Source organism: Oncorhynchus clarkii, chromosome 28 (genome assembly GCF_045791955.1).
Source record: "Oncorhynchus clarkii lewisi isolate Uvic-CL-2024 chromosome 28, UVic_Ocla_1.0, whole genome shotgun sequence".
Classification (NCBI taxonomy): Eukaryota; Metazoa; Chordata; class Actinopteri; order Salmoniformes; family Salmonidae; genus Oncorhynchus; species Oncorhynchus clarkii.
This window is the reverse complement of record NC_092174.1, coordinates 25,182,884-25,202,688: the sequence shown is the minus strand read 5'-3', so window position 1 is coordinate 25,202,688 and position 19,805 is coordinate 25,182,884. Positions and strand designations below refer to the sequence as shown.

Genomic DNA, 19,805 nt, shown 5'->3' with positions numbered 1-19,805 from the left:
AGACTGTGTGAATCAGGCTTTCATGGTCGAATTGCTGCAAATAAACCACTACTAAAAGGACACCAATAATAAGAAGAGACTTGCTTGGGACAAAAAACACAAGCAATGGACATTAGACCGGTGGAAATCTGTCCTTTGGTCTGATGAGTCAAAATGAGATTTTTGGTTCCAACCGCTGTGTCTTTGTGAGACGCCGAGTAGGTAAACGGATGATCTCTGCATGTGTGGTTCCCACAGTGAAGCATGGAGGAGGTGGTGGGATGGTGCTTTGCTGGTGACACAGTGTCATTTATTTAGAATTCAAGGCACACTTACAGTTGAAGTCGGAAGCTTACTTACACAATCAAATCAAAGTTTATTTGTCACGTGCGCCGAATACAACAGGTGTAGGTAGACCTTACAGTGAAATGCTTACTTACAGGCGCTAACCAATAGTGCAAAAAAATAAGTATTAGGTGAATAATAGGTAGGTAAAAAAAATAAAAACAACAGTAAAAAAGACAGGCTATATACAGTAGCGAGGCTATAAAAGTAGCGAGGCTACATACAGACACCGGTTAGTCAGGCTGATTGAGGTAGTATGCACATGTAGATATGGTTAAAGTGACTATGCATATATGATAAACTTAGAGTAGCAGCAGTATAAAAAGAGGGGTTGGGGGGGCAGGGGGGGTCACAATGCAAATAGTCCGGATAGCCATTTGATTACCTGTTCAGGAGTCTTGGCTAAATGCCTTAGCCAAATACATTTAAACTCCGTTTTTCACAATTCCTGACATTTAATCCTAGTAAATATTCCCTGTCTAAGGTCAGTTAGGATCTCCACTTTATTTTAAGAACGTGAAATGTCAGAATAATAGTAGAGAGAATGATTTATTTCTTTCATCACATTCCCAGTGGGTCAGAAGTTTACATACACTCATTTAGTATTTGCTAGCATTGCCTTTAAATGGTTTAACTTGGGTCAAATGTTTCAGGTAGCCTTCCACAAGCTTCCCACAATAAGTTGGGTGAATTTTGGCCCATTCCTCCTGACAGAGCTGGTGTAACTGAGTCAGGTTTGTAGGCTTCCTTGCTCGCACACGCTTTTTCAGTTCTGCCCACAAATATTCTATTGGATTGAGGTCAGGGCTTGTGATGGCCACTCCAATACCTTGACTTTGTTGTCCTTAAGCCATTTTACCACAACTTTGGAAGTATGCTTGGGGTCATTGTCCACTTGGAAGACCCATTTTCGACCAAGCTTTAACTTGATGTCTTGAGATGTTGCTTCAATATATCCACATAATTTTCCTTTCTCATGATGCCATCTATGTTGTGAAGAGCCCGGATCTCAATCCCATTGAGCACGTCAGGGACCTGTTGGATCGGAGGGTGAGGGCTAGGGCCATTCCCCCCAGAAATGTCTGGGACATTGCAGGTGCCTTAGTGGAAGAGTGGGGTAACATCTCACAGCAAGAGCTGGCAAATCTAGTGCAGTCCATGAGGAGATGCACTGCAGTACTTATTGCAGCTGGTGGCCACACCAGATACGGACTATTACTTTTTGAACCCCCCTTTGTTCAGGGACAGATTATTCCATGTCTGTTAGTCACCTGACTGTGGAACTTGTTCAGTTTATGTCTCAGTTGTTGAATGTTATGTTCATACAAATGAACATAACATTCAACGTCCTTATTTGAAAATAAGGACGTTGACAGTGAGGACGTTTCTTTTTTTGCTGAGTTTAGAAGTAGGCCTATAGGCTACCTGGCCTGCTCACAGATGTGCCCATTTGAGGATGTTCCCATTTGGGGATCTGATTGGCTTAACGCATCACCACTAATGACTTGTGGAGCTTCCCAATGTTATATTTCTTCACCTGAAACAGCAAGCAAACAAAGTCTGTTTTTACATCCATTGAGAATTACAATAGTTCAAAGTATTTGAAAAATCTTTCCAGCGGTCTCCCTTTCAATAACCACTCAGCATGAAAGTTAGAAATGTCAAGCTCTGATCCAGTGGAAACGTCATAAAATAGGCTTCTTATCAGTGCTTGACTTGGACTGAAATAGGTTCTGGTACTCATTTTGGGTGAAGGTACTGTTTATATTTAGGTGCAGGAGCTACACAATACTTTTGAGCTAATATTCTATAAGTGGAATAGGAGCTCAAGCAGTAGAACATTTGAGGTGCTGGATAGAGATGTGATTAACCAAATGACAATGATTGAGATATGAAGACGTTATTGTAAATTTAATGAAACGGTTTCACGAAGATGTGCTTATCAAAACCTTAACTGGCACACAGATCGGTAGAAATTAAAATAAATTGGCATTCCATGGATAGCCCTACATTGCTGATAACCAGTCTTGAAACTTAGCACGCTTTCTACTATTTTAAAACACCCATGTCTCAGTATAATGCTGAGCTCCTGCTACTGAGCAGAGCAACCTTCATTAAGTCCAGAGAGATCACTTCGTCTACAAACTCACTGTCATGTGACATCCATTTCCACAGGACATCAGAAGTCTACCCACCCAACTAGAAGTACCATCAGAGGGCTCCAGAACAATGTCTGTCACACTGCCTGTGTCCAAACACAGTGCTCAGATAACTTAAAACCATTCAATAGAGTCCAGTGCAGCAGTTTTTATTTCAATATCAAATAATTTCTGGGTAACAATTAAATACCTTACTGCAATTAATTGAAAACAAACTGATGAAAGAAAAACAAAAATAGCTTCTTAGCAAAGAGCAATTTCTCAAGCAAGAATTTGATCACTGTTTGGAAGTGTTCTGAATGGAGGGGAAAACTATCTGTTATTGGCAGAGAGGTTTAAAACTCTTTCTTAAATTGGTCTATTAACTAATTTACCATCTGCTGATGTCAACAGGCAGGCCAGAACTCCATCCCACCAAAACAGGCTGAAATTTCAAACAAATCTTACACTAAAAGGGCATTATGATAATTTCACAATTTCACAGTATTATTCCAACATCATAGTGTGGAAATATATATAAAGCACAGGAACATCATGTTTTGGACCACACTGGGCCTTTAAAATTAAGGGTAAAGGTGAGAAGCGCAATGCTGTCGGTCAAGAACAACTTAATTGTGTGTAACCACGAGTATGAAGAAAATACCAGTTACATTTGGTTTGCCACCTTGCCCGAGCCTCCAGACTTGCCGTCCAGTATGGGGAAGGCGAAAGCACTTACGTCCTGCAGACAGAGAAGGCTTTTAGCCAATTTTGACAAGAAAAATGGACTATCGATGTTACATCCAGAGAGTGATTGACTGGACCAAAAGGTCTTTCCGGCTTTAGGTGCAATCTGCTTCCGGCGAGACATGTTAAGCTCTGAAAGAGGAGAAACGTGTTAAACCACTACTGGGGCATGGCATTACCAGGAAATACATTTACCCTAGCTTTCCGTATAGACCTACTGTATAACTTTCAAGTTCTGCAAGTCAATCATGTTTCAAAAGGAGAAAAGGCAATAATTCATAGCAATAAACAAATGTAGTTGCGTGGAAAAGCAGATGCGTCTACACATCTAGAGGCATTTTTAATCCATGCATTACTCCTGGGAGGGATCTATTGGATGCCATCCAAAGAAGACCAATGAGGTGCAGCAACATGAATGTAGCAGCAGTCAGCACCGACAGTAATAATTCACTGTCATTCAAATAACTTAGGGCCCATTTTCTCTGCAGATGTTGCGGCATTTTCTTAATATAGAAAATGCAAGCTTAGATAATGCACATATATTTATACTATCAGATATTGTATAGGGAAACAAAGAAAACCCATAATAATGCTAGCCTGGTTTAACCAGACTGTACACAGTGCTCACTGCTCACCATTGTTTCAGGTTAAACACGCTGATATGATGCCAATGCGATCAGTGACTTGGTTCATTTGAGCAGAGAGGACATGATGCAAGGGGAAACCAGAATAATACTCTGAAATCCAATAAAATCAGGACTTTCGCTCTAGCTTCTTTGTTGCCCCTAGTTACGGTGCAGGGACACAATGCATTATGACTCAGTGGTTTAGAGCAGACCAGAGCAGTGTGTTTCCAGCTGTTTCCCCAGCTTCCTCTTTATTCTCACACAAAAACATCAAATACCTTATTGCCCATAAGCCAACTAGATTGGAAATAATTGTTCTAAACAGTAACTGATTATAACAATAACTGAATAACAGTAACGGAATAACAATGCTGGTGCATTTAAGGAATGAATCAAGCCCCGATTAGACCTCAGTGGTATTTGGATTGTGTAAATAGACCAGTACAGGATGAGTTAAGTCTGAGTATAAACTAGCATCATCTCATGCCTGTCCAAAGTTCAGGTTTGTGAAAATAATCTGTCAAAAAAGGCAACCTGAACAATGTTGTTTTTGATTATGATGTCATTACAAAAAAACACACACACACACACACACACACACACACATATATATACATATATATATATATATATATATATACACATACATACATACATACATACATACATACATATATATATATATACACATATATATATATACACACACACATATATATATATACACATATATATATATACACACACACACATATATATATATATATATATACACACACACACATATATATATATATATAAAAACATGACCTCAACTGAGGTCTAGACGCTGTGAATTGGAAAAGATGCCCGGGTGATTGATGTAACAATGCGGACACACGAACATACTTGAAAGTTACATTTTTTGCAACTTTACAAACACAGATCATGCAGTTCACTGCGATAATCACACACACAAGCTACTCTTTCCACAATGCCACGTCAACAAACACCTGTAGGTGTCAAACAACAGACTATAATTTACGAACTTACTGGCATATTTAGGCGTAGTGTTCTCTTTTTCTTCGAGGTTTTCATATCCTTCTTGTTGGACTCCATCACGGTGCTTCCCATTTTCAGACGAATTACCCTGTTTTCTTAGTTTTTAACGAGTTTGAGTAAATTGCGTGATATTATACCATACGTCTTTATCTGAAAACGAAGTTGTAAGTCAACGTTCTTTAGAAAAAAACTAGTTAATTTACCAGGAAGTATAGCCTACCGACGCATTACAGACCAGGGGTGTGTTCACATCAAGAAGACTGAGCGCGCTGCTTTTCACTAACAGATGTCAGTAAAGCATGGCTTCATTATTGGTTCCTATTTCCTTGACTCCTTCCCTAGATCCTAACTCCTACCTTTTCCATTTCCTCCACAAATATAAACATTGATTGATAAAGCAGAGCACAGCATCACATTTTATTCAAAGGGATATGTTAGGGGTGGGGTGGGGGACGACGACGACGACGACTTTCACTGGCTGACCATTTCAGATCTCCAAACTCAGAAAGGAATAGGAAACGGGACAATGATTGAAATGGAACACATACACACGTTCTTTCTTTCTTACATGCAGTGTGTGCGTTAACGTGAGCAAAACAAGTAGCCTCCAGTTGGATATTTTGCTGCTATCCTTTGAACAGCAAGGCAGATCTCAGCCATTCTTTCTCCGTCAGTCCATCTGTTGCATGTACGTAGAATAGATGATGCATGAGCCTTATTGATAGAATGCATTGTTTGCCCTCGATTACGTTTTTGCTCTCTCTAACAGCTCTCGTTTCAGTTCGTTTATACATTTAAACATGGACCTAATTAATGGCAGGCCATACTTTTATAGATTATATTTTTTAACCGATGTCTTCAGTTGTTAAATAATATATTATGAATGTAATATTAACAAAATGTGTATGGTGGTGAAAGTGGTGGAGCTGTAGTTGCCATATTTGGCCAGTGGGTGTCTTACAATACTCTAGCCTAGTCTATTCCAAGGGGGTCCTTCCTATGGGTCAGGCAGATGTGTGCGATTTCTGAAGGCACAAACAAAATAATTAAGATGTAAAATAGTTTATTTTGTAAATGCTTCTAAATTCAATTCCAAACTCCAACCCTCATATTTCTCTGTACAGTTCTAAATGCATTTTTAAAAACATTTTGAGACTACAGGACCAAGAAAAATGTAGCACAAACACACTGGTAGGACGATGTCATTTTATACAAGAGAAGAAAAATATCCAAGAAACAATTTTGTTACAACCATTCATTGAGAAAATATATACAATTGAGTCTTCGGAAAGTTAAAAAAATACATGCCATATACATTACAAGTTCTAAGACTGTCTCCAATATTTTACAGTCGAGTTGAAATTGTGCTCGCAAAACATCTAACTACTGTATGTGGCTTGTGATGTGCCAATATCACATACATTTCTGATTAAGTAGAATGTCATCTCTTTTCAAAATGTAGCACCACCAAATGTCCCGACCTTTTCCTCTGCAAGAAACATGATTTTATTTTTTCAGTACACTTTAATTTCAAACGCCTGAAGCAGTAAGCAATGTCATACGACGTCTGTACACAATTTCTATGTAAAAAAAAAACAGAAAAAACAAGGTTATATTCCTACACATATTTGGGTTAAAAAGAAGTTAAAATTGTGTTTGGGTGGTTTAAAACCTTTTCACAGCTCTATAAAATCAAACCTGATTAACAGCAAAGATGTCAGAATGATGTCTTTACCATTTTTTATTCTTTAACCAATAACTCATTTCCACACTCAGTCACCAAAAATATTTCTTTTTGAGTGGTCAAAGTACGTGTAAATCACAAAAACACTAAGCTACAATACCATACTTTTAATACAACAAAAATACTTTGTGAATTATTGTGGTTATTTTACAAATTCTGTACAGAATAATCATAATATATACTCTGAAACTGATATTATGACATCCTTCTTAAATAAACTGCAATGACAAAAAATAAAATAATAATTAAAAAACACCCAAACATCAAGAAGGTTAAGGTAGTATTTGGTCAGTTATTCCTATATTTTTCTTTATATACATTTGTACACAAGTAACATAATTTCTTCAATCTTCAGAAAACAATATCAGTTTAACCTTCTTTTTACTGTCTCATCATTTTGAGAAAAAAATTCATTCATTCAATAATAAATACAAAACGTCCTCTCGAATTTCACTCAAATCACATGACAGAAACCTATGATAAAACTGACTCATGGAATCAAGTATCTTAAAGTTTGTGTGTACGTGTGTCTTTTTTTTTTTTTTTTTAGTGCAAGTTAATATTTATTCCCTTCGCGGTAGTCATTGCTGTACATTCCCCATTCAGTGATGTCTACATTTAGTCAAATGGTTTTACATTTAAAGTTTTAAACAAAAGGGCCTGCCCTTAACAACCAATAGGGTCCACGCCCTGCACAGTGCGCTCGCCTCATTCGCTGGTGGATTCTCATCTGTGCCCTACTGTATATCATCTCACTAATACACAGACGCTGCACTCATTGACAGTCCTTCCATCAAAACCCATCCTCTCGCGTAATATGGCACGAATCACATGTCTATGTGCTGTTGTTTCTTCCTGCTCTCCTCTTTCCACACCCTTTCCTTCTGTCCATCTTCAGTCTATGCTTCCAAACATGGGAATCCATTCACGCGTCACTCTTAGGGTTTACTCAGGCCTTCTGCTCGTTCTAACAAAGTCTGAAGCACCTCACTCTTTCTACACAGAGATCAGGGCATCTGCATAATATGGCAAGGAATGCATTTATGTTTGTTGTTGTCATTTGAGGTTTTTCTCAGTTGATCCATTTCCTGCAGTCTGCTGTTCCACAGTGACAGGCGATCTTGTGTTGGCCGTCCACACAGTCATACTTGTAGTCGAAACAAAGCTGGAAAATAATGAAAAGAAAACCGTGATGACAATGAAACCGCCATTCATAGCATATGTAGAGATTTTCAATTGGAAGGAAAAAGAACCCACCTCCTCTCCTTTCTCGATTCTGCGGTTGGAGGTGATGATGATTTTATAACCTCTTTCGAAGGTTACCACCTCAGCGACACAGTTTGGGGTACAAGAGTGGTTGATGTACCTGTATAAGAAAACAAACACGTAGCATTGCACATAATGACGGAATGTTTTATGACATTTTTGAATGAGAGGTTCATTGTGCATTCTGTGTAATCAGACTCGAGGCTACATATGGAGCCCTGTAAATGAAGTACTGCACCACCATCCTGACATTGAGCGACAAATAAATCAGTTAAGATTAGAATGTGAATCAGATGGAATGTGACTATGTAAACAATACAACAAGGCCCTATATGATAGACTAGCGTCCTGTCCAGGGGGTGTACTTCAAGCTGCCTCCTGCTCCTATTAGCTGTTCCGGCCTGCAGAAGCCAAGGTTCACACAGTAAGGCTACTTCCGTTGACTTATGTAAAGAATATGCTTACCTTGCTAGACCCCCTGTCTGACTGGAATCAACGACATGTTCACTGTCGATGCGGAACATGAACACGCCACGATTCTGTAGGGGAAAAGTAACCACTTAGACCAACTGGAATCATCACATGAGATAATATAGCAAACATGTATTATTCAGCCTTCCCTCTCCACAACACAGTAGTTAGTACAGCCTTGAGTAAAAAAAAATATGTAAAAACATTTTTCTACCTGAGACTTGTAAGTCCTTTGCTTCCTGATGGCCACCTCGTTGCGGAGGACGGTTCCGTTGTACTCAATCACCATGGTGTGTTTCTCTATGTCCCTGGATGCATATAGACCCAGGCCCTGTGGACACAGCAACCAGAAAGTTTGTCCACGTCCAACAGTAAGTCCCCTTACTCTCGTGCTGTCATACTTCAGTGTCATATTCACTCTGCTACTTTAGAAGGGGAATGCTACAGAGCTGAACATAGAAGATCATGTCCAGTAGACCCACCTGGATCTTGGAGGCAGCGAGGTAGACGTTGGCCCTCCACTCACTTTTCATCCAGCGGTACTGCGATGACCTGTGGTGCACCATGGGAGGCTTGGTGTGGGGTACACCTCCCTCCCCCTGGGCTGTGTTCTGACACCTGGAGGAGGTATTGGTGGTGCTGGATACCGGCAGGGGTCTAAGAGAGAGTGTGTGTGTGTGTGTGTGTGTAGAGGAGGGTATAGTACAATTAACAAAACAAGTACAAAACAAAGCCTACATATTGTTATAGAAAGATAACTTGTGCTAAACCAAAGTACATTCAATCCACAGATTAAATTGTTGTGGAAATTCCACAATACCTAATGACAACGGCAGTGGATGGGGAGCTGGTTTTGGGCATGGCCCGGGCACTGCCGGAGGGGTTAAAGATCAGGGGCAGCTCCATCAGAGGGTTACGGCCGTAACGGAAGGTATACATGTCACAGGCCTCTATCCCTGGGAGCTGGAACACAACCAACAGCATAGGGAAATGAGACTGGAACACTCCTCACTTCAGTGTCTACAATACAGTATGGTGTGGGTATTTTAAGAGTCGTTTACCTAAATAGGCAGCTACAGACACCTATAGCGCCATTTGAACATTGATCATTTAATCTAAATCTAAATTGTTTTAATATAACTAAAAACAGATACAAACCGATTCAGTGATCTTGGTAACTGCAGACACGGTGAGCCCAAACAGGTCCTCTCCTTTCAGATAGACAGGGAAGAGTTTCAAAGTTCCTATTTCAGTTCTCCTGTCAGCCACCGGAACCAGGACCTTATCCCACACTCCTGATGGACAGACAGGAAACAGCAGGGTCATAGATTATATATTATAGGGACTCCTACAGAACACATTTATTGTCGTAAAAGAGAATCTGAAAGGGAAAATGAACTAGAAACAAGCCTAGTCTAAGCTAACCCAGATACATAAACGGCAGAGGCTACAGCCAAAACAAGGCTAACTAAGCATGTCATAAAACCAATCTAGCTAGCCCACCTTCACTAGACAAGCCTAATCTAAAGCCTGGCCTAAGACAAATCCATCCCAGCCCACCTTTGGCGGTGGAGTCAGTGAGGACCAGGTCCTTGTATCCCTGCTCAATGACGCGGATGCTGAACTCCGGCTGCTCCTCCTTCTCCTCTACGGAGCACAGGTAGCGGCAGCGACGGTTGCCATGGCGCATGCTCCAGTAGATGCGGCAGGCCTCGTAGCCCACGGGGAAGATGGCTGTGGCCGAGTGGAAGGCGGCCATCTGGGACGGGGTGATCTGACCCACGGCATAGAGCACCAGGCTGCCCACTCTGAAGGTGTAGCCCAGCTCGGGCTGCTGTACGGCGTTGGCCATCTGCCTCACCTCGTCCCTCTGGATGTAGACACGGCGGAACACAGCGAAGCAGCGCAGCTCGTGCTCCAGGACGTGGCCAGAGCCACCGTGGGTGGAGCCTCTGGGTCGGTGGGCGTGGCACAGCATGGTCTTGTCCTTGAAGAAGATGCAGTGTGCCTGCAGGGCGCAGGTGAAGTGGTAGATGTTGGTGCAGCGCAGGCGGTGGCAGCCGCTGGTGGCGCCCATCTGCTGGCAGAAGGCACAGCGGACCGCCGAACCCCGCCTCAGCGCCAGCTCTACATTGATCAGAGCGCCTGACTGCGTCTCATACACCTATACAACAATACAACGTTAATAATAGATATACAACACAATATAACTTTAATAAAAGAAGGGGCATGATTGTAGTGGATGGTAGTAATGATCTGAAACCAGCAGTCCACCTCTCTATCCACTGGGCTACCTACCTCGTTGGACCAGAGGGCACAGTTGAGGTGCACCCACACGTCCAGGTCCAGGCTGAGGAGTCGGGCAGGGCCATCAGTGACTCCGTCCCCCAGCTGGTGACAGAAGCAGCAGCGGCGCTGGTCCCTGAGACTGGCCCCGGGACGGAGAGACGCTCCCAGCTTCCTCAGCAGCTCATCTATCTGGTCCTCATCAGGGAGCTGGGAGCTTCCTCTGGGCACCACCACCTGCACTGTCCACTTCCTCCAATGGAGACCCTTGTGTCTCTTCCCCTGGTGCCAGCCCTCCTGTTGAGCCCTGGGGCCCCGCGCCTTCAGCTTCACCGTCACTTTGATGGTGTCTGACTTGGCCTCTGTCTTAGGGGTCTTTGGGGTGTCACTGGCTGGGGGGAAGGGGATGGGTGGGGTGGAGGGAGGGGACTGCTTGAGCTGGAGCTGGGCCAGACAGTGGACATCCAGAGAGGACATGTTGTTGCTGTACTGGTGGAGGGCTTTAGACAGGCTCACTTTCTGGTCCGAGTCTGGAGACAGGAGGGCTACCGTGTCCTGCAGAAGACAATAATGTAATGATGACCTGCACATTTCAATTCATTCATTCATTCTAGGCACAGCTTTGAAGAGGCAAGAAGAGGATTCAACACAGATTTGACTTGACATATTATGCAATCTTCAACACCTTTACATGCCTTTGATTCTTGTGCACACCAAAGTGCCTCATGTACAGTGGGACAAAAAAGTATTTAGTCAGCCACCAATTGTGAAAGTTCTCCCACTTAAAAAGAGGAGAGAGTAATTTTCATCATATGTACACTTCAACTATGACAGACAAAATGAGGAAAAAAAATCCAGAAAATCACATTGTAGGATTTGAATTGAATTTATTTGCAAATTATGGTGGAAAATAAGTATTTGGTATTTCTGGCTCTCACAGACCTGTAACTTCTTCTTTAAGAGGCTCCTCTGTCCTCCACTCGTTACCTGTATTAATGGCACCTGTTTGAACATGTTATCAGTATAAAAGACACCTGTCCACAACCTCAAACAGTCACACTCCAAACTCCACTATGGCCAAGACCAAAGAGCTGTCAAAGGACACCAGAAACAAAATTGTAGACCTGCACCAGGCTGGGAAGACTGAATCTGCAATAGGTAAGCAGCTTGGTTTGAAGAAATCAACTGTGGGAGCAATTATTAGGAAATGGAAGACATACAAGACCACTGATAATCTCCTTCGATCTGGGGCTCCATGCAAGATCTCACCCCGTGGGGTCAAAATGATCACAAGAACGGTGAGCAAAAATCCCAGAACCACACGGGGGGACCTAGTGAATGACCTGCAGAGAGCTGGGACCAAAGTAACAAAGCCTACCATCAGTAACACACTACGCCGCCAGGGACTCAAATCCTGCAGTGCCAGACGTGTCCCCCTGCTTAAGCCAGTGCATGTCCAGGCCCGTCTGAAGTTTGCTAGAGAGCATTTGGATGATCCAGAAGAAGATTGTCATATGGTCAGATGAAACCAAAATATAACTTTTTGGTAAAAACTCAACTCGTCGTGTTTGGAGGACAAAGAATGCTGAGTTGCATCCAAAGAACATCATACCTACTGTGAAGCATGGGGGTGGAAACATCATGCTTTGGGGCTGTTTTTCTGCAAAGGGACCAGGACGACTGATCCGTGTAAAGGAAAGAATGAATGGGGCCATGTATCATGAGATTTTGAGTGAAAACCTCCTTCCATCAGCAAGGGCATTGAAGATGAAACATGGCTGGGTCTTTCAGCATGACAATGATCCCAAACACACCGCCCGGGCAACGAAGGAGTGGCTTCGTAAGAAGCATTTCAAGGTCCTGGAGTGGCCTAGCCAGTCTCCAGATCTCAACCCCATAGAACATTTTTGGAGGGAGTTGAAAGTCTGTGTTACCCAGCAACAGCCCCAAAACATCACTGCTCTAGAGGAGATCTGCATGGAGGAATGGGCCAAAATACCAGCAAGTGTGTGTGAAAACCTTGTGAAGACTTACAGAAAACGTTTGACCTCTGTTATATACCCTTTGTTGGCAATGACAAAGTATTGAGATAAACTTTTGTTATTGACCAAATACTTATTTTCCACCAGAATTTGCAAATAAATTCATTATAAATCCTACAATGTGATTTTCTGGATTTGTTTTTCTCATTTTGTCTGTCATAGTTGAAGTGTACCTATGATGGAAATTACAGGCCTCTCTCATCTTTTTAAGTGGGAGAACTTGCACAATTGGTAGCTGACTAAATACTTTTTTGCCCCACTGTATTTGAATTGGTAGGTATTGGTAGGACATTCTTAGTAGGACAAACCTTGGAGTCTGTAGTGGTTCTGGCCTGCGACGAGGAGGAAGAGGAGGAGGAGGAGGAAGCAGAGTAGAGGAGGAAGCAGCTGTGACTGCAGAAGACCAAGTTCCCCTCGGAACGCAACAATCCTTCTTGTTCCTGAAGAAGAGGAGGGAAGCCAGGCATGTTAGGAGATGTAGCGAGGGAGCTCAATGAGATATCAAAGGCCAAATCGATGCCCATTCAGAAACTTTCATCAATGCTAAAAGGGTTTATTAAATAATCAAACAGCTCCAATATTCAAATGAACCAGGGTTTAACCATTTGTGAACTCCCCAGACTTCAGTTGGAGGGCATGCTACCGCTTAAACCACTAATTGCACCGATATGGATTTCACTCCAATGGGGGGGATTAGCATAATTAGAGGCTCTATAGTACGTGTGTGTACGGACATGTACGGAAGTATGTGTGTGTCTGTGTGTGTGTGTGTGTCTGTGTGTGTGTGTGTGTGTGTGTGCACCCCCAAAGGCATAATGTGGATTAATCCATCATATGAAGTGAGGTCTGAGCCTCTGGTCATGACCCGTCTGTACTCTCCTGCCCCCTGGAGAAACAGACTAAAAACAGTAATCCACGGCTGACTGACTGATTGAGAGAAGGGCTTTTACTGGGTTGGTTGGTTGGCCAAGAAGATAGTAAATAAACCCATTTAGAGCATGGCTTGGTTGGGCAACATCACAACAAGGTAATTGATCAATCTGTATTGACAGAACATGTGGACTAATAGATAGATATAGACACGACTGTCTAACATGGGCCGCAAGATCAAAATATCAACGTATCGCTAAGTGTTGACCTATAGATAACAGTCTTTGTAATGTATGAGTTCAGCCTGATAAACATGTAGTAATTGACTACATGAAAGCTCTGGCGGTACGTTACCTGTTTGTGTACTGGAAGGTCTTTGATGGACTTGCGGACTCCATTTCCCAGCACCACCACCTTACAGTGGCAGCACCACTGGGGCTTGGAGCCTGGGCTGCCGGGGGTCTTCTGATGAGGGCCTCTGACTGCAGCTGGACCTGAAACACACAGACAGCTCTCTGTGACACAGCTCCTCCAACTATGGTAGATGCATAACAGGCCAGTGCAGTACTGCTGCTAGGTTTATTACTTCAAATAAATGAGTGGAGCTCTGCTGCAGTCTTGTTTTGGACCAAATAACCATTTCAAACGCCTGATTTTTACAACGTTTTAAAGGCAGTTCTTGTCCCACCCTGGAACTTCAATATGTCCTTAGAGTATATTATGTTCAACAATATATTGACAAATTAGCCAAATCAAAAATGGTAAATTTTCAAAATGTTTATATTTTTCAATATTCATAAATGTATGTAAGAAATGTGCTAATGGCATCAAAATACTACTCATGTCACAGAGAAAGCGGTAAAGCTTCATATGACACCAACTTTTGTTTTGTAGCACGTACAGATTAAATATTGTGTCACAAATATTCTAACTATTCACTACTTCTCAATTATGCTTTAAGATCCAAATATTAAATATATGTCAACAATCCTTCCTTCTAAGGACCCTTCTATGGATTAGATTTAGTGAAGATCATGGTATTTTTTTGGTTCTAGTTTTGCGAGGACCATAGCTGGCCATGATGCAATTGTCTTAGAACAACAGGAAATCGGTTTAAAGATAAAAAACCTCCTTGTTATAAGACCCCATGACAATTAACACTAGATAATTGAGAGGAATATCCTATATCTTTACCCCACTGATGAGGTGTCCACTTAATCATTTATCTGGCTGTTTGTGGTCTATGGGTCCAAGCTAACTGACCACATTCATTAGGCCTGTGGTCTGACACTTTGACAGCAGCGATAAGCAGGTGTGTGTGTGTGTGTACGAGTGAGGTCGGGCACAGGAAGGAGGAGTACTCAGTTTCATTAGTTGTGTGTATCGCTGTGTGATCAATACGTATCCCAATCATTACCTGGTGGGCCAGACACACACAGCCTTTAGACCCCTGACAGAAGGATAATGATTCGCTGGCCGAAGAAACAGACCATTTGTAAACATTGTTAAAAGGGGCTAATTATGAAAATGGACAACGAGGGGGGAAACAATGACGAGGATTGTAAATGTTTCTTGTAGGCCGAATTATATTGTTGTGCATGTTTTAAATCTGATGTCGTATTGATTGCTGCTGCCTTCTTGGCCAGGTCTCCCTTGCAAAATCGACTGTCTCAATGGGCTTTTCCTGGTTAAATAAAGGTAAATATATATTATATATATTCTGTTGCCATGCACATTTGTAAAAGGTACTGTGGTGTCGTGCTTGAAGACAGACATGATTAATTTCAGAAAAGTAAGTTGGAAAACTAACAAACAAACAGGTTTGGATGGACATGAATTTCAGCAGTGTCTCATTTCAAGACAAGCACACAAGAGCAGAAACACCTCCCCTGTTATGTCTGTATTTCGACATAAGGGGGCGATAAGGTGCAGGGATGTAGCCCAGTCTCTCACCTGGTCCATCAGGATGGAAGCGGATGTGCTGCTGTAGATGTCCCTGCTGCTGTTGCATCATCATCCTCTGTTGTGGTCCTCCTCCCCCAGGCCTGATGAGCTGGCCTGGGGCTCCGTGAGGGCCCCCCATGTCTCCAGCACCAGCACGGCCCGGATACATCATGGGGGCCCCCGGCCGGTGCACCAGGCCTCCTTGGGGGCCCACCCTCAGGCCGCTGAGCATGGCCAGAGGCCCCCTGTCTGGGCCCGGGGTGCTGCTCACCTCATAGCTGCTGGGGATCTTCACACACAGCAGTTCTGAGATGGCAGCTACCACACCTGTGATGTTCTGAGAACAAAAACACAATGTTGTAGATATTGCCAATCAAGCCACTGGCACATGCACAGTACAGAGAGAACAAAGAATTGGCTTCAACTCCTACAATTAAGCCTGGTGATGTTTTCATTGTTACATATTCGACCAGTAGTGAAATGACTGAGGTGAAACGTTTATAGGAAAAAGGGGAATAAGCTACCAACAATAACCAACAAACATTAAAAAAGGACCTAGACCATTTCCTCCCTGCTGATCTTCTATGAAAGCAGGGGGAAGTGAAGCCAAAAGAACAGAAATACTCACCTCAGCAGCCGCTGGTCTCAGGGTGATGGCTACAGACACCAGGCCTGGTTTAGTGTCGTTAGACGGCGGGCCAAAATGGGAGCCAAAGAACATCCCATAGGGCTCAGTCTTGAGCTCAGTCTTCAGCCTAACCTCTGATCCTACAGGAAGAGCAACAGAGACATTAGGAATAATTTTTTAAAGGAGGATTCATTAATACTTACTGCTTTCATTGATATTGTAAAGCAGTTTGTGACAGTGTTGGTGTAAAAGGGCTTTATAAATATCATTTGATTGATGTTGATGTGCGGATAGTAGTGAGAAAGGCACATCTCTGTTTACAGTTGATAATTTATTACCAGTTTAAACAAATGACCAAGGCTGTGTATATTCATATTAACTTCTCTAGGGTAGGGGGCAGCATTTGGAATTTTGGATGAAAAACATGCCCAAATTAAACGGCCTGCTACTCGGGCCCAGAAGATATGATATGCATATAACTGGTAGATTTGGATAGAAAACACTCTAAAGTTTCCCAAACTGTTAAAATCGTGTCTGTGAGTATAACAGAACTGATTTGGCAGGCGAAAACCTGAGAAAAATCCATTCAGGAAGTAGTTTTTTTTGTTGGTTTTGTAGTTTTCTATTCAATGCCATTACAGAATCCATTGACTTAGGACTCAATTTGCAGTTCCTATGCCTTCCACTAGATGTCAGTCTTTAGAGATGGTTTCAGGCTTGTATTCTTATAAATGAGGGAGTAAGACCAGTCTGAATGAGTGGACCCTGACGTGTCACAGAGCTTTTTCATGCGCAATCCCGAGAGAGTGCATTTCTTGTTACCCTTTTATATTGACAACGTTATTGTCCGGTTGAAATATTATAGATCATTTAGGCTAAAAACAACCTGAGGATTGGATATAAACATCGTTTGACATGTTTCTCTGAACTTTACGGATACAATTTGGATTTTTTGTCTGCCTGTTTTGACTGCGTTTGAGCCTGTGGATTACTGAAGAAAACGCGCAAACAAAACTGAGGTTTTTGGATATAAAGAGACTATCGAACAAAAGGAACATTTATTGAATAAATTAATGTCTTCTGAGTGCAACCATATGAACATCATCAAAGGTAAGGGATTAATTATATCTCTATTTCTGAGTTTTGTAACTCTTCTGCTTGGCTGGTTACTGTTTGTAATGATTTGTCAACTGGGCTATGTTCTCAAATAATGAGTATTTCTGTATTTGAATTTGGCGCTCTGCAATCTCACTGGATGTAGGCCAGATGGGACGCTAGCGTCCCACTTACCCTTGAGAGGTAAATTCATGGTAACACCTTATTTTAAAGGTCCGTAGTAAACCATTTATTAATCATTACTCCCACATTTATAACCCATTTACAGTTTGCCATAATGGCCCGGAGGGGATGGGTGCCGTTTTACGGGCTCCAAACCAACTGTGCTATTTTGTGTGTTTATTCGCATTGTTTGTAACTTATTTTGTACATAATGTTGCTGCTACCATCTCCTATGACCGAAAAGAGCTTCTGGATATCAGAACAGCAATTACCCACCTCAAACTGGACAAAGGACATACTGCTTCTCTGAGACCAGGCCCAAATCCCTGTCATTTGCGGGAAGAATAGACGGAAATATAGGGGGTATCCCGCCTCGACCATCCGTTCTATTGGCTAACAAGCAGTCACTGGTGAATAAACTGGATGATCTCCGTTCAAGACTATCCTACCAACTGGACATTAAAAACTGTAATATCTTATGTTTCACAGAGTCGTGGCTGAACGAAGATACGGATAATATACAGTAGGCTGGGTTTTCCGTGCATCGGCAGGACAGAACAGCTACATCTGGTAAGACGAGGGGTGGGTGTGTGTGTCTATCTGTCAATAACAGCTGGTGCGCAATGTCTAATATTAAGGAAGTCTTGAGGTATTGCTCACCTGTGGTAGAGTACCTAATGACAAGCTGTAGACCATACTTTCTACCAAGAGAATTCCGATCTATATTTTTCCGTAGCCGTCTATTTACCACCACAAACCGACACTGGCACTAAGACGCACTCAACGAGCTGTATAAGGCCATAAGCAAACAAGAAAACGCTAATTCAGAAGCGGCGCCACTAGTGGCCGAGGACTTTAATGTACGCAAACTTAAATCCGTTTTACCTCATTTCTACCAGCATGTCACATGTGCAACTAGAGGGAAAAAAAACTCTAGACCACCTTTACTCCACACACAGAGATGCATTCAAAGCTCTCCCTCGCCCTCCATTTGGCAAATCTGACCATAATTTTATCCTCCCGATTCCTGCTTACAAGCAAAAACTAAAGTAGGAAGTATCAGTGACTTGCTCAATACGGAAGTGGTCAGATGACGTGGATGCTGCGCTATAGGACAGTTTTGCTATCACGGACTAGAATATGTTCCGGGATTCATCCAATGGCATTGAGGAGCCACCGGCATCAATCCAAAAGTGCATCGAAGACGTCATCCCCAAAGTGACCATATTCCAACCAGAAGCCAAGGATTTACAGGCAACATCCGCACCGAGCCAAAGGCTAGAGCTGCCGCATTCAAGGAGCGGGACACTAATCGGGACACTTATAAGAAATCCCGTTATCAAACAGGCAAAGCGTCAATACCTACTACACCGGCTCTGACGCTCGTCTGTGGCAGGGCTTGCAAACTATTATGGACTACAAAGAGAAACACAGCCGTGAGCTGCCCAGTGACACGAGCCTACCAAACGAGCTAAATGCCTTTTATCCTCGCTTCGAGGCAAGCAACAAGCACCAGCTGTTCCGGACGACAGCGTGATCACGCATGCGCGGACAAACTGGCAAGGGTCTTCACTGACATTTTCAACCTCTCCTTGACCGAGTCTGTAATACTAACATGTTTCAAGCAGACCACCATAGTCCCTGTGCCCAAGAAAGCGATGATAACCTGCCTAAATGATTACCGCTCCGTAGCACTCACGTCGGTAGCCATGAAGTGCTTTGAAAGTCTGGTCATGGCTCACATCAACACCATCATCCCGGAAACCAAAGACCCACTCCAATTCGCATACCACTCCAACAGATCCATAGATGACATAATCTCAATCGCACTCCACACTGCCGTTTCCAACCTGGACAAAATGAACATCTATGTGAGAATGCTGTTCATTGACTACCTGCTCAGCGTTCAACACCATAGAGCCCACAAAGCTCATCACTAAGCTAAGGACCCTGGGACTAAACACCTCCATCTGCAACTGGATCCTTCCTGACAGGTCACCCCCAGGTGGTAAGTGTAGGCAAACAATACATCTTCCACGCTGATCCTCAACATGGGGGCCCCTCAGGGGTACGTGCTTAGTCCCCTCCTGCACTCCCTGTTCACCCATGACTGCGTGGCCAAGCACAACTCATTAAGTTTGCTGACAACACAATAGTGGTCGGTCTGATCACAGACAACGATGAGACAGCCTATAGGGTGGAGGTCAGAGACCTGTCAGTATGGTCCCCAGGACAACAACCTCTCCCTCAACGTGAGGAAGACAAAGGAGCTGATCGTGGACTACAGGAAAAGGAGGGACAAACACGCCCCCATTCACATCGACAGGGTGGTAGTGGAGTGGGTCGAGAGTGTGAAGTTTCTTGGTGTCCACATCACCATCATGGAGAAAACCACACCAA

General features: G+C 42.9%; 2 protein-coding genes across 9 annotated transcripts in view; both read right to left on the bottom strand.

Annotated features, from left to right (window-relative positions):
* The window catches only part of LOC139387529 (5'-AMP-activated protein kinase subunit gamma-1-like), a 38,888-nt gene extending 33,731 nt beyond the window's left edge, over positions 1–5,157 (bottom strand). For 3 of the 6 annotated variants that reach the window (XR_011629183.1, XR_011629182.1, XM_071133820.1), the window contains exon 1: positions 4,868–5,080. Coding sequence is in view for 3 of the 6 variants with exons in the window: in XM_071133820.1 (XP_070989921.1) it covers positions 4,868–4,948 (81 nt within the window). In the remaining 3 variants the exon portion in view is untranslated. Of the gene's footprint in view, positions 1–118; positions 134–3,147; positions 3,205–4,867 lie in introns of all 6 variants that reach the window. The other 3 variants (XM_071133824.1, XR_011629184.1, XM_071133821.1) reach the window with 3 other exon arrangements.
* Positions 5,158–6,070: 913 nt separating this feature from the next.
* LOC139387435 (histone-lysine N-methyltransferase 2C-like) overlaps positions 6,071–19,805 on the bottom strand; it is a 151,819-nt gene continuing 138,084 nt past the window's right edge. For all 3 annotated transcript variants that reach the window (XM_071133608.1, XM_071133609.1, XM_071133610.1), the window contains exons 47-59: positions 16,128–16,267; positions 15,509–15,836; positions 13,910–14,049; positions 12,994–13,125; positions 10,656–11,198; positions 9,918–10,521; positions 9,516–9,652; positions 9,178–9,320; positions 8,840–9,014; positions 8,572–8,688; positions 8,352–8,425; positions 7,878–7,986; positions 6,071–7,785 (exon numbers count right to left, since the gene is read on the bottom strand). In XM_071133608.1, coding sequence (XP_070989709.1) covers positions 7,693–7,785; positions 7,878–7,986; positions 8,352–8,425; positions 8,572–8,688; positions 8,840–9,014; positions 9,178–9,320; positions 9,516–9,652; positions 9,918–10,521; positions 10,656–11,198; positions 12,994–13,125; positions 13,910–14,049; positions 15,509–15,836; positions 16,128–16,267 — 2,735 coding nt within the window. In that variant the 3' untranslated portion in view covers positions 6,071–7,692. The remainder of the gene's footprint in view (positions 7,786–7,877; positions 7,987–8,351; positions 8,426–8,571; positions 8,689–8,839; positions 9,015–9,177; positions 9,321–9,515; positions 9,653–9,917; positions 10,522–10,655; positions 11,199–12,993; positions 13,126–13,909; positions 14,050–15,508; positions 15,837–16,127; positions 16,268–19,805) is intronic.